Source organism: Microchirus variegatus (genome assembly GCF_963457635.1).
Source record: "Microchirus variegatus genome assembly, chromosome: 7".
NCBI classification, from domain to species: Eukaryota; Metazoa; Chordata; class Actinopteri; order Pleuronectiformes; family Soleidae; genus Microchirus; species Microchirus variegatus.
The window spans coordinates 4,892,941-4,911,826 of NC_139808.1; the positions used below are offsets into that span (position 1 = coordinate 4,892,941).

At 40.5% G+C, this 18,886-nt stretch overlaps 1 protein-coding gene across 1 annotated transcript in view; it reads left to right on the forward strand.

Moving 5' to 3' along the window:
- Positions 1 to 18,886, forward strand: part of col2a1b (collagen, type II, alpha 1b) — a gene marked incomplete at its 5' end in the record, with an annotated part of 37,191 nt that overhangs the window by 14,175 nt on the left and 4,130 nt on the right. Inside the window, 31 exons of the mRNA XM_083892605.1 lie at positions 592 to 690; positions 837 to 881; positions 1,163 to 1,261; positions 1,362 to 1,415; positions 1,498 to 1,605; positions 1,822 to 1,875; positions 2,474 to 2,572; positions 3,960 to 4,013; positions 5,739 to 5,837; positions 6,475 to 6,528; positions 6,685 to 6,738; positions 7,101 to 7,154; positions 7,321 to 7,374; positions 7,589 to 7,633; positions 7,720 to 7,818; positions 10,345 to 10,452; positions 10,571 to 10,624; positions 10,803 to 10,856; positions 11,524 to 11,577; positions 11,702 to 11,755; positions 12,754 to 12,861; positions 12,943 to 12,996; positions 13,088 to 13,141; positions 13,618 to 13,779; positions 15,368 to 15,475; positions 17,395 to 17,502; positions 17,758 to 17,811; positions 18,169 to 18,276; positions 18,375 to 18,428; positions 18,540 to 18,647; positions 18,757 to 18,810. Coding sequence (XP_083748731.1) covers positions 592 to 690; positions 837 to 881; positions 1,163 to 1,261; positions 1,362 to 1,415; positions 1,498 to 1,605; positions 1,822 to 1,875; positions 2,474 to 2,572; positions 3,960 to 4,013; positions 5,739 to 5,837; positions 6,475 to 6,528; positions 6,685 to 6,738; positions 7,101 to 7,154; positions 7,321 to 7,374; positions 7,589 to 7,633; positions 7,720 to 7,818; positions 10,345 to 10,452; positions 10,571 to 10,624; positions 10,803 to 10,856; positions 11,524 to 11,577; positions 11,702 to 11,755; positions 12,754 to 12,861; positions 12,943 to 12,996; positions 13,088 to 13,141; positions 13,618 to 13,779; positions 15,368 to 15,475; positions 17,395 to 17,502; positions 17,758 to 17,811; positions 18,169 to 18,276; positions 18,375 to 18,428; positions 18,540 to 18,647; positions 18,757 to 18,810 — 2,367 coding nt within the window. The remainder of the gene's footprint in view (positions 1 to 591; positions 691 to 836; positions 882 to 1,162; positions 1,262 to 1,361; positions 1,416 to 1,497; positions 1,606 to 1,821; positions 1,876 to 2,473; positions 2,573 to 3,959; positions 4,014 to 5,738; positions 5,838 to 6,474; positions 6,529 to 6,684; positions 6,739 to 7,100; positions 7,155 to 7,320; positions 7,375 to 7,588; positions 7,634 to 7,719; positions 7,819 to 10,344; positions 10,453 to 10,570; positions 10,625 to 10,802; positions 10,857 to 11,523; positions 11,578 to 11,701; positions 11,756 to 12,753; positions 12,862 to 12,942; positions 12,997 to 13,087; positions 13,142 to 13,617; positions 13,780 to 15,367; positions 15,476 to 17,394; positions 17,503 to 17,757; positions 17,812 to 18,168; positions 18,277 to 18,374; positions 18,429 to 18,539; positions 18,648 to 18,756; positions 18,811 to 18,886) is intronic.

The following is an 18,886-nucleotide window of genomic DNA, read 5'->3' on the forward strand; positions in this document are numbered from 1 at the left end:
TTTGTATCCGGCCACACATCATGTGAGACTGTGTGTTCCTGCCTTCACCATCCACTCCTGCTGCTGTTTCTTAACTTCAAACTGACTCTGGCACATTTGTTTGTTGAAGTTTCTTTTTGTATACACTGTTTTTTTTTTTTTATTCTCCATCCGGTCTCTCCTGTTTTTCACTTGCACCTGCACATAATGCAGCTTGTTGTACAACCAGCCCGACCAAACGAGAAAGTGCACAAGCAGATCCGTCTCCTCAGCTGTGAATCAGTCACTCCTGCAGTCGCCGTTTAAACAGCAATAATGAGCCACGCACAGGCACACCTGGCTTTTTAATGGAATGACAAGCCGTTTCTGATTGGCTCAATTGCTTTTGTGCCCAAAACTCACATACGAATCATTTAGATCCAAAATAACACGTTTTTTCTGAGCAGTGTAACGAGCAAAATTGGAGTTGATGTAGGTCCCATAGCTCACAAGAATTACTTTTTTTGTTTATCTTGTTTTCTGTTTGATTTGTCTGCTAATTTTCAACAATTATTATAAACTCTAGAATGTTTGTCTCCATATGAATCAACTGTCATCTTCTTTACTGACCAGGGAGAAGCTGGCCCCACCGGTGCTCGTGGACCTGAGGGTGCTCAAGGACCTCGCGGAGAATCAGGCACCCCTGGATCATCCGGACCTTCTGGCGCTTCTGTAAGTTCTGATATAGACAGAAATGTAGCATCGTCTATAGCATATGAACTGTTGCAAAGCATAATAACATGAGTCTGTCCCAGAATAATAACCAAGGACCAGTTTTTGTTGTGTATTAAACTGTTTGTCTCTTTTTTTCTTTACAGGGCAACCCTGGTACTGATGGTATCCCTGGATCTAAAGGATCGGCTGTAAGTATTTCAGATCACGCCCTACTAACTGTTCATATTCACATTTAGCAATTATACAACAACAATGCTGGTGTTTGACCCTTAAACAGATCAAATTAACAACAAATTAAATATGAGACTTCATGTTTGAACATCGCCGATGCAGCTACAGTTGCAATTGGTGCTTTTATAGTGCAGGATGTTTGTGTACAATATAATAAATGATAGACTATAGACTAAGATGAAAGCTTAAGTGATCTGTCAGCTGACTGATATGGCGTCTCTTTGTCTTTCTCCTATAGGGTGGTTCTGGTATCGCTGGTGCTCCTGGTTTCCCAGGACCCCGCGGACCTCCTGGGCCTCAGGGAGCAACTGGACCTCTTGGACCCAAAGGAACATCTGTATGTACTGACTGAATCTTTCAAAAGAAAAAGAGCAAATTAACTAAATAGAACAATAAAATCACACTGCCCTCTGCCCTGTCTCTCTGTTCCTGTTCAGGGAGACTCGGGTATTGCAGGATTCAAGGGAGATGCTGGACCCAAAGGAGAACTTGTGAGTTTTTTAATGTTTTAAGACCCCCTGGTTGTCCATATGTTGCACAAACCTAACATAGTCTGTTGTGGATGTGTCGTAGGGACCAGGGGGTCTTCAGGGAGCTCATGGCCCACAAGGAGAAGAGGGCAAGAGAGGACCCAGAGGTGAGCCCGGTGCTGCTGGACCACTCGGACCTAATGGAGAGAGAGTGAGTACTTTTTATGTTTTCCAGTTCCTGTTTAGATCTGTGCATCAAAGGTTTACAATGATAAATCTCTTAATATATGATAATTATGCCACAATATTCTTAACGTTTTGTAGTTGATGAGCCAGTAGTAGAAGAAAACAGGAAAGTGAAACTATACGTTTACGTTTCTGTTGTTGTGATCCTCCGACTGATTCTGGTTCAATGTGTTCTTCATAGGGATCTCCCGGTAACCGCGGTTTCCCCGGTCAAGATGGTTTGGCTGGTCCCAAGGTGAGCATGGACACTTTCTGCTGCACAATTCTCTGAGGAAACAGAAAAACCCTGTTCTGTAAAAGAAAATGAGCACATGTGTAAATCTGTAAAACTGACAATCCATATATTCCTTCTGTTCCATATTGGATTTGGAACAAGCAAAATCTGGATTCAGTATTATTCTCCCTGTATTTGTTTTCTTCAATAAGAAAATTCTCAAGTTTATCACCAGATGGTATTAAATACTGTTGGCCACTTACTGTTTACAGTTTTGAAAAGGTGTGGTTGATGAAGTGCCACCTCATGGCTCACATTCATCTCAGTTCTGTGCCCAGAACAATGAGGAAAAGAAGACGTTTTTTTTTCCCTTTAATTATCTGAAATTCACTGAGACCACAGTGGCAATACATGTAACTCCACTATGTTGCCTCAAGATGGCAGCAGAGCTCATGAACCTGTCATGCACCAGTCTGACAAAATCCACCTCAAGTCCAGAAGGTCTATGAAGGTTATTATTACAAGGGAACCTCGTTTCCTCTGGGCTTTGAGAATTGAAGTGTGATTGACTGACTGAACCCAATCCCTTATTTTCTTTCTTTCTTTCTTTTTCCCACAGGGAGCCCCAGGTGAGCGTGGACCCTCTGGTGCTAGTGGCGCCAAGGGTGCAGGTGGTGACCCTGGACGTCCTGGAGAGTCTGGTCTGCCTGGTGCCAGGGTGAGTTTGTCTGTTAATCAGAGAGTCTGTGATAATATTCAAAAAATCAATATCCTGTTGTATATATATATATATATATATATATTTATATATATATATATATATTTTGGTCAGCGGCCCAGTGCTATTTATGTTTACGTGTCATGCACACAAGAGAAAGGGCGTTGGTTCCATGCTGTAACCCCAGATTTCATGAGTATAGGCGTCTGCCTTTTAAGTACTGTCATTTTTATGTTTCCTGTGCATGTGCAAGGGATAAACCCAATAGCAACAGCACTTAGAGTGAAGCCTATATGAAATAAGAGTCAGTAAGAGATTTATCTCAACTCTTGAATGAAATTCAAACAGATGATCTAGTGCTTTTCCCTAAATATATAATATGTAAATCCTTAATCCATAGGGATTTTTACCTGCTTATTAAATCACTACCCTTTTCACATCATTTTCAAATGTCTACACCACCCATAATGCAGCTCAGCCATCAACAGTTTGGTCAGATATCCAGGTGTCTTATATAAGCAGCCAGCCATCGCTTTGAGCATCTAACCCTCAAACAGAGATAAGGAGTGAGCTCCAGACTTCTGCTGAAGGGGGGGTCACTTCAGTCTAAATCAATAAGATGGCTTTTCAGCTCCCTGGGCGTAAAAGTTTGATGTGTAAAACAGGGCGGAGCGCCTTTTAAGTTTGTTTCGAAAATCTCTAAACATCTCTTGACAAATCCTGTTTGGAGCCACAATTGACCCACTTCTCAGGAAGCACATTTATACAACTACAACAGTGTCAAATAAGTGGAGTTTCCCATCATGCCGCAGTATCTCCAAAACGGTTACTAGAATTTCAAACTTGACACCAATACAAAGGTAATGAAAGACTGGAATAATAAGAATAATAATAAGGCATCTTTTCCTCTTTTTTCATATAAAGTTTAGCACAAGACAATAACACTATGTTTTAGTGGTCTGATGTACTTTGTGCTACGATAGCTTTTTAGCTTCCTTTTTGTTTACATACAGGCTCATTGCATTCTCCTTTCCCTGCTCATTTTGGAGGCTAAGAAATCACTGTTGTATCTAATCCTACACATCGCATAAACACTAAGATGCATCGTTTTCCTGGGGGAATTCTGCTTCACAACTGCGATGCAAAAATGTTTGTGTGCAGTCCCTGCAGAGGAAGTACCCAGTATGTTTTAGCTTTTATACTTTATAAAGGTGCTCAAATAGGGTGACGAACTGATGATTTCGCACACGGGCCCAATCGGAGGTGTAAATTATATTTCCCAGGGTGCCACATGTTCCCGTCTTCCTTCAGCACACTTGTCTTCACAGATTATGTCTGGTGACTCATCTGGATTATTCCGATTGTGTTTGTGTCTTTTCTCCACCAGGGTCTGACTGGACGACCTGGTGACGCCGGTCCTCAGGGCAAAGGTGGACCTTCTGTAAGTGCACATTTTCATGTTGTTCATACGGTATTATTGCTGTTGTGTCTTTAGCAAATCAATAAATCAATACAAAATAATCACACAGCATGTATACATATGTGACAGTGCATGTGGGGTGAAAAATAAGTGCCAGTAATCCCCTTATATGTTAGTGATGTTCACAACATGTATTTATTTAAATGTTTAGTCCATATTAAAATAACTAAAAACTGGAATTTTGCCAACTTATATATGCAAATAATCCTTAAAGGTGCATTATGTAATAATCTAAAGCAACTGGCCATAAAATCGTCCTAATATGTCACAGAGACTCAGGAATAATGTTCATATAACAAACTGAACTCACCAACAACAACAGTACAGCCAAAATATTCGTATTAAGAAATAAATCATGTTTATGTTTTGACATGTGGCGCCACCTACCACCGTCTACCAATCATTGCAGTCAGTAGAGTTTCAGCTGCCGAGCAACCACGGGTTGCCAGTTATGTCCGAGCTACAACGGCGGAGAAAACGAAAACCTAAAAGACCTCGGTGTTTTGAATTTGAGTGTAGTAACCGTTTTTGGCCACATTCTTACATATGGCGCCTTTAACATTTCTGAAAATTATTTTACTTCAAGCAAACAGTCACGTTTTATGTTGGTGTCTTGTTATTATGTTGTCCTCCAAGACACAAATGTGGCAAAAAGTCACTGAAAAAACACCTATTGTTTCACCTCATCAGATCATCTTGTTATTGTTTAACAATATACATAATATCTAGACACGAGAAACAAACACTAGCCTCTCACAAGAATGGGTGAACATCACGTTGTGCACCCTGAGAAATTACCATAATAATGGATAAATAACCTAAACAGAGTATATCTTACTAAAAAAAGCATCGTGTGAGAAATAAACACATATAAACATGCCAGTACTCAAAATAGTAAACATTAGGAAGTGTCGGTACTGTGTACTGGACGGTGCCGGCCCACTTCTAGCACTGCTTACAGATTATCAGGGGTCATGTGTTCAATATTACATGTGGAACAACCAGAGAGAGAGAGAGAGAGAGTTGTAATCGTGTATAAAGTGTGCTCTCAGTCTCGTCACATAATGACTCTTAAGTGATTTCATCAAATTGAACTGCAGGAGATGCATCCACAAGCCTCTTCCACACAAGTATTTGTCTATCAAATAAACTCATCTGGCCCAGTTTTTAACAGCAACACACTCCAGATTACACACTACAGAGTCGTTTTTTCTCAGAACTTTAGCTTCTCAGTCTACTGTGTTTCATAATTCACTGAAAACACCCATAAAGTACATGTTAAATCTTTATGGCTGTATAGATTATCACACGTCCAGGCCATGGTTCTCTGTTGTTGTCATGATATCATACAGAGCAAATTCACATTTTTATGTGACATTAAAATCACAACATTACACACTTCAGTGTTTTCATGCGAGCTTTACAAAGACGCATAAGGGATTATTTTCTGCTCGACTGCTCGAGGGACTGTGGTGTGGACAGAATGATCGGATACAGGGATTATTTGATTTGTTAATTCATTGCCCCCTGGCTTCTCCAAGTTTTACCAACTGGGATTTTTATTTATGTATTTATTTATTTAGTAACTTTCTCCCTTAAGCAATGGAAGAAATGTCATTTTGGTCATATTTGCTGTTTGCAAACAGTGCAGTGTAATTAAACTTTTCCTTCACTTTACTTGACCAGGGAGGAGCTGGTGAGGATGGACGCCCCGGACCCCCCGGCCCACAGGGAGGCCGTGGACAGCCTGGTGTTATGGGATTCCCTGGACCAAAGGGAGCAACTGTGAGTATTCTTTCTAGATTCCTAAAAGGAAAAGAAAAGTCTTCTGTTTTAATACATACATATGATGTGGAGGCAGTGGATTTTCTAAATCAGGAACACACACTATACATATATATATATATATATATATACACTACCGTTCAATAGTTTGGGGTCACCTATACATTTTTTTTGTGTTTTCCATTAAAAGTCACACTTTTATTCATCAAAAGAGTTGCAGAATGAATAGAAAATATAGTCAAGACAGTGACAAGATTAGAAATAATGATTTTTATTCAAAATAATAATTTTGCCTTTTCGTTAAAGAACCAGCAAATCTGTTTTCAGCTGTGCTAACATCATTGCACAAGGGTTTTCAAGGGTTTTCTAATCATCCAATAGCCTTCTAACGTGATTAGCAAACACAATGTACCATTAGAACACTGGAAATGGGCCTCTATACACCTATGTACATGTTCCATTAAAAACCAGACGTTTGCAGCTAGAATAGTCGTTTACCACATTAACAATGTATAGAGTGTATTTCTGTTTTTGTGCTGTATTCAGTGTTGCTGAACAATTTGATGCTGATCGAGGACCAAGCCAATCAGCTGTGTGCTATTGACTCACCTATGTGCTCTGTGTCTGTTGTGATCAGGGTGAGCACGGCAAGGGCGGAGAAAAAGGACTTCTTGGAGCTCCTGGTCTGAGAGTGAGTTGATTCACCTTCTCTGCGTTAATTTAAAAACAAACAAAAAACTTGGTTTTGAGTGTCTAAATATTCAACACCCTTCCTCCTCCTCCTCCTCCTCCTCCTCCTCCTCCTCCTCCCTGCTCCCTCTCTCTCTCTCTTCTTTCTACTTTTCAGGGTCTGCCTGGCAAAGATGGAGAAACTGGCTCAGCTGGACCCCCAGGCCCTGCTGTACGTATCTCTCAGATCTCCCCCATTATTCGACTCTAATCTGCTTCAAAAGCTGATACAATCTTAATCTGCACTTAAAAGCAACCTTCAGTATCCTCGTTTTCCCAGACTGCCTCCATGATAGACTGCACTGTCTGGGGAAATAAAAGCCCTCGAAAAGTCTAGAGTCTAGACTTTGTAGAACGGCATCAGCGTCTGTATAGACATGGAGCTTGTTTTGTTTTTGAAGTTTGTCGAAACAAAAAAGTGGCAAAGGTTAAAGTCTGTTCGACCTGAGGATTATTCCAATAACTCAAATGCATGTTTAGCATTTCTTTCTCTACCATATTGTCTATTATTACATATACATATTATCTATGTAGGGTTCAGCTGGAGAAAGAGGAGAGCAAGGACAGCCTGGACCCTCCGGCTTCCAGGTGAGTAGGTTTTCTACCCTTTTAATGTAACATTAAAAGTAAAGTACAGTAGTTTACACAGTTTATCTGATTGATGGAAATATTCTCTTTATGTAGTATATTGTTATATTTATAATTTCCATGTCATTGGTATTTTTTGTTGATATTGTTTGTTTCCTGTACACAGGGTCTGCCTGGACCCCCTGGCCCACCTGGTGAGGGAGGCAAGCCTGGAGACATGGTGGGTGAAATATAGGCTGTTAAGTTGCACAATCATCTATTTATGTGTCAAAATCCTGACAGGATCTCGAAAGAAATGACTTTAATCAGAAGTCAATGGGGATAATAAGGAAGCAAGAGGTTGTTGGACAAGTCAAGCAGTCCAGATTATAGCATAATAATTGAAGTAGCTCCAATATGAGACGTAAACACCTTCTTTCTTTTTGCTGCTTCAGGGTGTTCCTGGAGAAGGTGGAGCTGCTGGTGCTACTGGACCCAGAGTAAGTCGACTAGGTCTTGAGTTCATACTAGTCCACTTATTGTCCAGACGTGGTCGCCAACTGCCAACTTTTGTGTCACTTTCCAGGGAGAGCGCGGTTTCCCCGGAGAGAGAGGAGCTGCCGGACCTCAGGGTCTGCAGGGACCCAGAGGTCTGCCTGGAACTCCTGGAACTGACGGACCCAAGGTGAGTCCAGCGGGCAGATTTGATTAAACATTAACGTCCCCCCTGAGGTGTCACACCACTGGCAGATATGATTCTGTGTTTTCTTACCCCAGGCTCATAATAATATTCTTCTTATGCCGTGTTACAGCAGAAATATAAAAATAAGCACAGGGTGTTTTTTTTCTGGCTGCGTACATTCACTGTTTACTGTTTACACGTCGACATGCCGACACGTCTCATCCTGCTGTCGCTTTAGTTCATGGGAAACTGTATAATTGAAATCTATATGGCACTTGGTGTAGGAAATAGCAGCTCTGTATATTTTTTTCTTAAAGGGAAATGTGTCATGTTATATAAGCATATTGATTGTTGGGCACTCCGGTGGTCCAGCACAGCGGGATTATAATTATGGTTTATCGCCACACGAGAGGTCACGAGATAAATTTAAAGAGACAAGATAAATGATGATGAGGATGATGATGCTGGCAGGAGACAACATAACTATAATTTAGTTCCTGTTTTTCAGTTGCTCCGTTCTATCAAGGCTTTAGGGCTTAATGAATTATTCAAATTGAAGGATGGATTTCGTTCATTGTAGGCTATATAAACACCATATGCACACCCTGCGGCAAACTATATTTTAACCGTAATCTCACTATTCAAGACACTTTTCCTATATTTGAACACTGTATTTTTGTTCAAGTTTGGTCAAATGTGGGATGGAGTAGAGAGATGAGAGTTGTCTGACTAACCACAAAGATCCTAAAATATCATAGGGCAATTAAAGTTCCATAGTTACTATAAAGCCCCATAACCACCTACTCCCACAATATAATAATATAATATACACTCTTAGAAATGAGGGTTCCAAAAGGGTCCTTCTACAAGGGCTGAGGTTCTACTCGGAACCATTTGCTTCTGAAAAACACTTTTCACGGAGAAAGGGTTTTTCAAGGGTTCTTGGTAACACTAATGGTTCCAGTAAGAACCATTTTAAAACCCTTTATTCAGGAAAGGGGTTTTAAAGGGGTTCTTGGTGGAACCCTCCAAAGGTGTTCCAGGTGGAACCTTTATAAAAAGGTTCTACCTGGAGCCGAAAAGGGTTCTCCTATGAGGACAAGCCCAAGAACCTTATATGATTCTGCTTAGCACTTTTATTTCTAAGAGTGTAGATGAGAATTTATATAATTTAAAATAGACTCAGATTCATGTGAAACATATACATATACAAAAAACATATTATTTACCATAAATATTGCAAATAATCAGCTTAGTAATTAATTAAAAGTGAATATGTGTAGAATTGAGGCTCCTACATTTGTCTTAAAGAGAAATAATATCTTCTATTTTATCCTGAGCAAACTTTACACTCTTAGAAAAAAAAGTGCCAAGTAGAACCATATAAGGTTCTTCGGCTTGTCCTCACAGGAGAACCCCTAGTGTTACCGAGAACCCCTTTAAAACCCTTTATTCAGGAAAGGGGTTTAAAAGGATTCTCTGGATCAAAATGGTTCCTACTGGAACCATTAGTGTTAGCAAGAACCCTCAGAAGCATATCCAGGTAAAACCTCAGCCCTTGTAGAAGAACCCTTATTTCTAAGAGTGTTCTTACTTGCACCACTGCTGTTTATCAGCATCAATAAACTCCAGCCACAGCAGTCATCATATTGTCACTGTGAGCAGAGGAGGAGGAGCTCAGAGAGGCTGCGATTCTCCTCGTATGGTCTGTTATCGGCACTGACTTTAATCTCCAATTCATGGGGTTTTCTTCACCTAAAGGTCAGACAGGAGTGGATAGAGAGGAGGGTGAGGATTATAGAGCTGACATGAGAAAGTGATGGAGCAGCAACGTAAGACAGTTTGTGGAGGAGGAGGATGCAGACGTCTGAGTCTGAGAGAGTGTGGCAAAAGACATGTCATGCATTAACCCCCCCCCCCCCCCCCGCTTTGCCCCGTGGTCACATTTTAATGACTGGAGATAAGCGGCGGAATTGGTGTTTGTGCGTCTGATCTCCAGTGTGAGTCAGCAGCTCGGAGCACTGCTGATAAGACGCACAAACCTTGCTTTTCACTTTCTTTGCTTTGACGCGTATTTTCACGATTAACTCTTCCTTTCTACTTTTAAATATAGAGTTAAAAGTGGCCCAATTAGCAAAAGGAACATATGTCATTTTCATTTTCTTTCTTTTTTTTTCATTTACCAAACCTGATTGACAAAAAAGTTTTTTGTCTAGAAAGTGGACAAACCTGCGCCAAGTGTAGGTTCAACCCCTGATTAACCCTGAACACGACATACAGAGACATAGATGTTGTCTTAATGATTCGGACTCATCTCTCCGTTAAAGCAAAAGTCAAACTCAGTTTCTCAGGAAACGTCGTGTTCCAGCCTAAAGCCGTAGCTGCACCAGAAAGTAATACAACACCTCACCTCACACCTGTGGCGTGTGTATTAAAAAGCAGCTGCTGAATACACCTGTAACAATGAAGTACCTTTTCTGTCCGTGCCTCCACTCATCGCTGCTCATTCCTATGCATTTTATTTAATAGGGAGCCATTGGACCTGCTGGTGGAGCTGGAGCTCAGGGGCCCCCCGGCCTGCAGGGCATGCCTGGAGAAAGAGGAGGTGCTGGCATTCCTGGACCTAAGGGAGACAGAGTAAGCCAGATTAGAACAATTATCTTAATGACAGATCACCATAGTAGATTTGTAGGATTGTTCAAAAACTGCCAGGTCACATAGTCACTGACTGTGTTTTTTTTCTGAACACTTACAGGGTGACCTTGGAGAGAAAGGACCTGAGGGTGCTTCCGGCAAAGACGGTGGCAGAGTGAGTTTTTTTGTTTTGTTTTTCAATCTTTTAGTGTTGATAATAATCAGAAAATAATTTGTTCTCACAAATTGGTTTATTCACTTCCGAAAGGCTGAATTCCAAATACATTTAAATTCTCACGCTGAGTCACACAGGTACTGACGTTTTTACACTGCTGTCTTGTTTTCCGTCACAGGGCCTCACTGGTCCCATCGGTCCTCCTGGACCTTCTGGGCCCAACGGTGAGAAGGTAAGTGTGTGTCATAAAGACTGATATGATAACATATATTACAGATTAAAACATGTATAACACCAAAATGTTGACCAATATACAGCAACTACATATATAAATGTGCAATTGGCCCATGATTCTTAACCCTTTAAGGTACGCACCAAGAAAAAAGCAAAGGAAAAATTATTTATTTCCATTTTTTTATTTTATTATTTGATTTACTTATAACAATAACGACAATGAATATGTATTTACTTTTTAAATTGGACCCTACAGTATTTCAGATACAGGCCTCTACCAAACAGTTGAGACGTCTGTTCATAATAAACCTGGTTTGCATAATTCATGAAGTACAACATTCAGAACAAGTCACATTAAGTGTTAGTGAGTTCAGCTTGATGCTTTTTTCAATGAGATACAGTGACTTAAAGTGTGGTCGACCAAATGGTTGAGTAGGACCTTAAAGGGTTAATGTCATTATTACAACCTCATGATAAATACATTGAGTGAGGCTTAAGTTAGGCTTGATACAGTGCAGTAAAACATCCAACTAACAAAGTATAATAAATAAAATATCACAAATAAAGTATGAATTGCACATTCCTGTCACTGACAGTTTTTTTTTTACTGTATAGTGTGTGTGTGTGTGTGTGTGTGATGCTCACCATGCTTTGCTTCCTTCCAGGGTGAATCTGGACCTTCTGGTCCTTCTGGAGCTCCCGGCACCCGTGGTGCTCCTGTAAGTGTCACACAATCACAACCAGTTCTCTTAAAAAAAATGTTTAAAAAAAAAAAACATTTAAAGTTGTATATTTGGTTCATCTGGCTCACTTTCTCCCCCGATCTCTTCCTTCTTGTTTCAGGGTGACAGAGGTGAGACTGGACCACTTGGACCTGCTGGATTTGCTGGACCCCCTGTGAGTAACAACAAAACAAACACACAATAAAGAGTTCTTCAAAAATCTGAGGAACACTAAGTTATGGTCTGTAAATAGTTTGTATTATATAGAAACTTTGGATTCTTGATGACCCCTTTAAACGGCTTCACTGTAGTTTTGCCATTATATGTTGTATTGTTAACAGAAGTTTGTTGTGCTTAAATGTGCATTATGTAATAAATCTAAAGCAACTGGCTAGAACATCCTCCTAATATGTCACAGAGACTCAGGAATAATGTTCATATAACAAACTGAACTCACCAACAACAACAGTACAGACAAAATATTTGCATTCAAAAAAACATTTTGCAGACTGCAAATCATGTTTATGTTTTGAAATCATGTTTTGGCGTCATGTGGCGCCACCTACTGCCGTCTACCAATCATTGCAGTCAGTAGAGTCTCAGCTGCCGACGCAAACCACGGGTTGCCAGTTACGTCGTAAAACGGAACCTAAAAGACCTCGGTATTTTGAATTTGAATGTAGTAACTGTTTTTGGCCACATTCTTACATATGGCGCCTTTAAGTTCTTGTAGTAATTATTGCATTATCACACTGCAGATATACAACAAACGACCTCAACACCTTTATAATAATCTGATAATTCACAGAATCAAAATGTTCAATTAAAGATTTCAGTGTTTCATCTCTCATTTTTACCTGTAACATGAGACTAATGATCTTTAATGGTCGTGATTGTTGAAAAAGAATCAACTCAAATGTTGTGTTTATAACAAATTTCCGTACGTCACACTCTATCATATTGTCGCTCAGTTGCAACTGTGACTCACACTAATGAATTTATGCTGAGATGAGTTACACTATACAAGGTGTCTGGATATTTGTGGATTCACCGACTGTAACATAACATCTTCCTAAACAGACCTGTGTTATAAATTAGCACCACTTTAAACAAGCAGCTTTATCACAATATGTCATTTAGTGATTTTTTTTTTTGTTTCTATTTTCTTTACAGGGAGCTGACGGTCAACCTGGAATTAAAGGAGAACAAGGAGAGTCTGGACAGAAGGGAGATGCTGGTGCTCCTGGACCTCAAGGACCATCTGGTGCCCCAGGACCTGCAGTGGGTGTCACTCTAGATTATTTACAACATAAAACAAAAAGAAATGTCAGTCATTAACGTACAGTGTGTTTTCTATGCCAGGGTCCTACAGGCGTTTTTGGACCTAAAGGTGCTCGTGGTGCTCAGGGACCTTCTGTAAGTGACTCAATGGAAACATGCACGTGTTAAAGGAGATGTTATTTTTGGTGTCTTTTGTGTTAAGTATGTCTGACTGTGCTTCTGTCAGGGCGCCACTGGATTCCCTGGAGCTGCTGGTCGCGTTGGTCCCCCTGGTCCCAATGTAAGTTAAATCCATTCATCTGAATGTTGGATGGTAACGACACACAGTATCTGTTATAATATTTCAAATATCTAATATTTAAAGTCTGGTCCATAGGAAACAGTTTATGTATAAAACCACAAAAGCAGAATTTGTATGTTTTAAGATCCTGAATTCCATTTTTGAGTGCTGACAGATTGTTTAATTTGCATTTGAAAAGCACTGGAGTCTTGCTGTTTTCCACACCTTTCAGATTCCAGACAGCTTTATCTGACACAGTGGGAAGAATTTACAGACTTGCTAGAAGGAAGTGTAACATATTGTGAGAAATGAGTCTGACTGCTAATTAGAGATAAGTGTCATGTGAAAGATATTTAAAGTATGCATTTCTGACTTTAAAACCATACATCCTTTCAAGTGCAAAGTTTGAAACACAAAGATTTTCCCGTATATATATATCTGCATGTAAATGTATTTATCCTCTTCTCACTTCCCAGGGTAATCCTGGACCTTCTGGTCCTGCCGGCTCTCCCGGTAAAGACGGACCCAAGGGTGTGAGGGGAGACGGTGGACCTCCAGGCCGACAGGGCGACGCTGGACTCCGCGGTCCTGCCGGAGCTTCTGGAGAGAAGGGAGATGCCGGAGAGGACGGTCCTCCTGTGAGTGGAGTCTTTCTACATTTTGGTCTCAATCTTTACGCAGCTCTTTCTACACAAAGACACACTTTTTTATGAGTAGTGGACACAGCAGCTGAGGACATTCACATTCAGCGCACGCTTTCATTCAAGACACAGAGCCGTCAGTGCCCATCAGTGACTATAATAGCAGACCAAGACCTGTGACAGCATGGGGCAGTGCAGGCTCAGTGACAGATTAATGAAAGGAGCCCAGGCTTTTACATGCACACACCTGTCAAAAACGCATGTTAAGTCCTTTCAAGATAATGACACATCACAGATGATTACATACTTAAACATGCTGATATCAACCCAGGAGGTCGGTCCCTGCTTGGACCCGAGGTTTCAATTATGAAACTGTGCACACACATGTTCCATGATTTCCTTTATAAATCCCAATCAAATCATAATTCCGTGACTTTCAGGTGATATAAATAGTCTTTTGGGCAAAGTATAGACCTATAAAAAGCACCCCCCCAATTAATAGTCATTGATCCAGAGTGGTTGGAAAGTCGTGACAGATGTAGAATGAGAAGAGGGACCAAAACAGGAATTCCACACAATGTACAAATCAAGGTACTTGTCAGTGTAGTGGATGTGCTCAAACACATGGTGGACACAGTGTTAGTCGACGTCTCTCTGATGCCAAAAAAGGCGTCTTAGAGTGGCAGAATGTTTTGACGCTTGTTGTGAATGCAGCTGCCTCACAAGAGCAATGACACTCTCCACAACAGCAGCAGCAGCACACATTAAAGTTCCTCTCCTCTGAAAAGAAGTGAGTAGCCACTGCTTAAGTGTGTGACATGGCAAGGTTAGTGAATGGGTTAGACAGTCCGTCAAAAATTGATTTTCTACGTAGAGTAATCGCCATTTTTAGAAGGCAGCCATCACACAAAGCATCATGGGTTGAAACAGACCAAGCGACATGTATGCATCACATATAATTTGGACATCGGTTGAATGAAAATGCTTTCTATTAATAAAAGTAAATAGATTTTCAGTTGGTGCCATTTATATTAGGAAAACCAGACACTTTTACTGTTGGACGCAACAGTAAAAGTGTCTGAGTGGACTGTGGTGATGCTGTAGATGAAGTAGAGTTGAAGGGTTTCATTAAGAAATAGATGTTAGATAAGTGTAGCTGCAATTATGGAGGAACGGTAGGTATAAATCTTTGAGATCTTTGCAAAAGTGTCATGACAAGAAGGCAACAGAGGAAAGAACATTTGAGTTGTTTTGTATTCCATTATTTGAGTCTGTCAACATGCAATAGATCTACAGCTTCATCAAAACTCACTGACTCAAAAGTAACTTCTTCGAGTGCTTATGAAGAGTGTGTGTGTGGTCATTTAAAAACTGTATTTTCCATATATGTCGCATTGTCTTCAAATCACTTCTTTAAAAAAAAACATTTTCATTGCAAAATCTTATCAAAAATGTATTGAGTTGTATCATTTTAATTATGAAAAAAAAGAGGAGAAAAGCTAATTTAATAAAACTCAAAATTAATTCAATTAATTTGCCCCTTGTTAATTATTGTTGTCTTACCTTTTTTTCTCCATGTCCTCAGGGTCCCTCAGGTCCTTCAGGTCCTCAGGGTTTGGGCGGTCAGCGCGGTATTGTGGGTCTGCCTGGACAGCGTGGAGAGAGAGGATTCCCTGGTCTGCCTGGACCTTCTGTAAGTAACAGGAAGTTCAACCACTTACATATAATAACTCAGGGCTGCAGCTCTCAGGCTGTTTTCATTATCAGTTAATTGGTTGTTCACTTATGAGCCTTAAATTAAAAAAATGTGATTAAAACAAAGAAGGAAAATACTAATTTACTACTACTACTACTTTTGGCTCCAGGATCCAGGGTTCTCTGGATCCAAATGGTTCTTACTGGAACCATTAGTGTTACCAAGGAAAGGGTTTTTCAGAAAAAAAATGGTTCCAGGTAGAACCTCAGCCCTTGTAGAAGAACACTTTTTGGAACCCTTATTTCTAAGAGTGTTCCCGTTACTCAATTATTGTCAACACTTCTCTGGTTTGCTTGTGTCACACATACTCACATACTTTCCTTTTTTCTGAAACTCACACTGATTGCTCAAAGAAAATAATTCATTAGTAAGAAGAATAGTTATTTCGTCGATCACAGTTCAGACCCTGAAACTGATGAATATTTATCGGTTATTATAATAGTTTCAGCTTCAGTGCGTTGGTTTAATCAAATTAGTATTGCACTGTTTTTAGAGTGAGTATACGTAGGATAGTAACTGCAGGGTTGGCCCCATACGATGTGATATTCATATTCATAATCTGCCCGGAAATGAAAGATGATATTTTGTTTTATAGCACGATAGAAAAACCTCCAGGCAGATTCTGGACTGTCATTATTTTGTCCTAATTGGATCTCAGTGCAATCGAATCAGAATTGGGCTACGTGTTGTTTTTGTCTCTCTCCTGGTGTGAACTGATTCCACTATACAGAGTAATAATATGTGACACGATGAGCCACATCCACATCCTTACAGCATCTCAGTAGACGCGTCCTTACCATCAATTATTCACCGAAACACACGAACGTGATGCCAGGAGAACAGTGGCGATACTACATTCAGCCCAGAGCTGCTGGAGGCAAAGAGGACGCTTTTGATAAATGATGTGAAGATTGAAGAATGGTTAGAGTGTCAGTGACGCACCGAGAGTAGACGTCCCCCCCTTTAAAGGCGGCTCGTATTCAGAGTTCTTTGTTTCTACTTTCTAAATTTGATCATTTTTGTTTGTGGGTAAATTTGCGTATAAAGCTGCTTTTAAGAGATCAACATGAACCCTTCCTGCAAATGACTCGATGAATAAATAAATCACGATCCTAGTATTATTATGTTTATACTGGAAAAATGTGGTAGCTTTCCTGGAAATAGCTCAAGCACTCAAGCAGATAAAGTAGTATTATTATACATTTTCATCATCATTGAGGCTTATTTGTATTTCATTTAAACCGAATAACATAAAATGCATGCAGAAAAATAAAGAACATCTCTTTAAATAGATAAAATAATCTCGTCTATCATATATGTTTGAACTGATATGTAGTTGCTTTGGAGTCAGTAACCAGGATCTGGGAACTATAATCCAAAACCAGATTATATTAACTTGCAAATCTTAAATCTACACTTATTATAGCAGCTCTCATGAAGGTTTGAAGGTCTGGAACAAGTGACAATCAAACTCTTTCGCTTATTGATTAATCGCTCACTGTTTCTGGCTCATTGAACTCAGTATGAAAGTGGAAGTCTTATTATTTTTTAATTCCGCTGTTAAAGACGTCGCAGAGCGGCTGAAGGATGCTGAAAGTGCTCCGACACAGATCTTATTGTTATCTGATATCTAAAGCTAATTAAATGTCACCGCTGATTCAACATAATAATGAAATAATATCTTCAGCTCCATTTTCACCTTCATTTAATATCTAATTTAAAAACTTTACCAGCCAAAGTCATCAGCACTTATTGTTTCTATGTAATTCATACACCATTACTTATTAAATTCAGTGTAATGAGTTTCCTCCTCCTCCTCCTCCTCCTCCTCCTCCTCCTCCTCCTCCTCCTCTCAGGGTGAGCCCGGAAAGCAGGGAGGTTCTGGTGGCCCTGGAGACCGTGGACCCCCTGGACCCGTTGGACCACCTGGACTTACCGGACCAGCCGGAGAGCCCGGCAGAGAGGTCAGAGAACGTCCAACACCTAAAAGCATATTTACATAATATGTTAGTCTGTGTGGCTTTTAACTGTTTATATCTGACGACCCCATAATGATCCCTTAAAATGCACCGCTGTTCACGTCATGCATTCATTTGCATTCTGTATCATTAGTGTGTGTTGTTGGAGCAGAGCTCATTATGCAGCTTAGTCAGTATTCGGTCGGACACCTGGGCTCAGCGGAGGTGGAAGCTATTAACGCTCGATTTTCTTCTCGTCAGGGCAACGCTGGATCTGATGGACCTCCTGGTAGAGATGGTTCTGCTGGTATCAAGGTGGGAATTACACAACAATACTACAGGAAATTATTGTCAATGACATGAAACAATTCACAGACACCAACCGCTTAGATTAAAACCTGCTGTTTTACGTCAGAGGTTACTGTTTATATTACTGAACACGATCTTATTGATTCAGTCAAGTCGACACTTTGCTTCGACTAAATTAAAACTGACTGTACAATTAGTATACGTTGCTGAAAATTCAATAGTATTGACACAAACAGACTCACGCCCCACCTACTTTCTTTGTCGTCTGTCTTGAACCTTTGTTGTAACTGGATTGTGTACTGTGGCTGGGGTTTACTGTGCCTTGACATATTATGCTTTCCTGTCACCGATGTTGTGCTGCAGGGTGATCGCGGTAACACTGGTCCTGTTGGTGCTCCCGGTGCTCCAGGTGGTACTGGTGCTCCTGGTCCCGTTGGTCCTACCGGCAAACAGGGAGACAGAGGAGAGTCGGTGAGTAGTGCCTCCAACACAAATACAAATGTCTAAAATAAATGCTTATATCTGCTTACTTCCTACTAAAAGAAACCTGTACCTTTGTGTTTTTTCAGGGCGCACAAGGACCTGCTGGATCTGCAGGACCTGCTGGGGCCAGAGGAATGCCTGTATGTATATTTCTTAGCACGCACGCACGACGAAACACCTGATTGTGATTGTGCAAGCTTTCGGTTTGTATTTCTTCAGAACACAAACACTTGTTGTCCACTTGTTCTCAGGGACCCCAAGGACCCCGTGGTGACAAGGGTGAGGGTGGAGAGTCAGGTGAGAGAGGACAGAAGGGACACAGAGGCTTCACTGGTCTGCAAGGTCTGCCCGGACCCCCGGTAAGCATCTGAACAGAACCAAAAAAAAAAAAAAGAAGTTGAAGTAATCATTTTCTGCTCATTTTTCTGTTCCTGTCTTAACGTCCCACTCATTTTCGCTCTGATCTAGGGTCAATCTGGAGACCAGGGAGCAACTGGACCTTCTGGACCTTCTGGACAGAGAGTGAGTAAAGCTGCAATGAATCATTGAAATATCACTTTTAAAAAAAACCAAGATTTTCTTCACTCGCAGTGGCTTT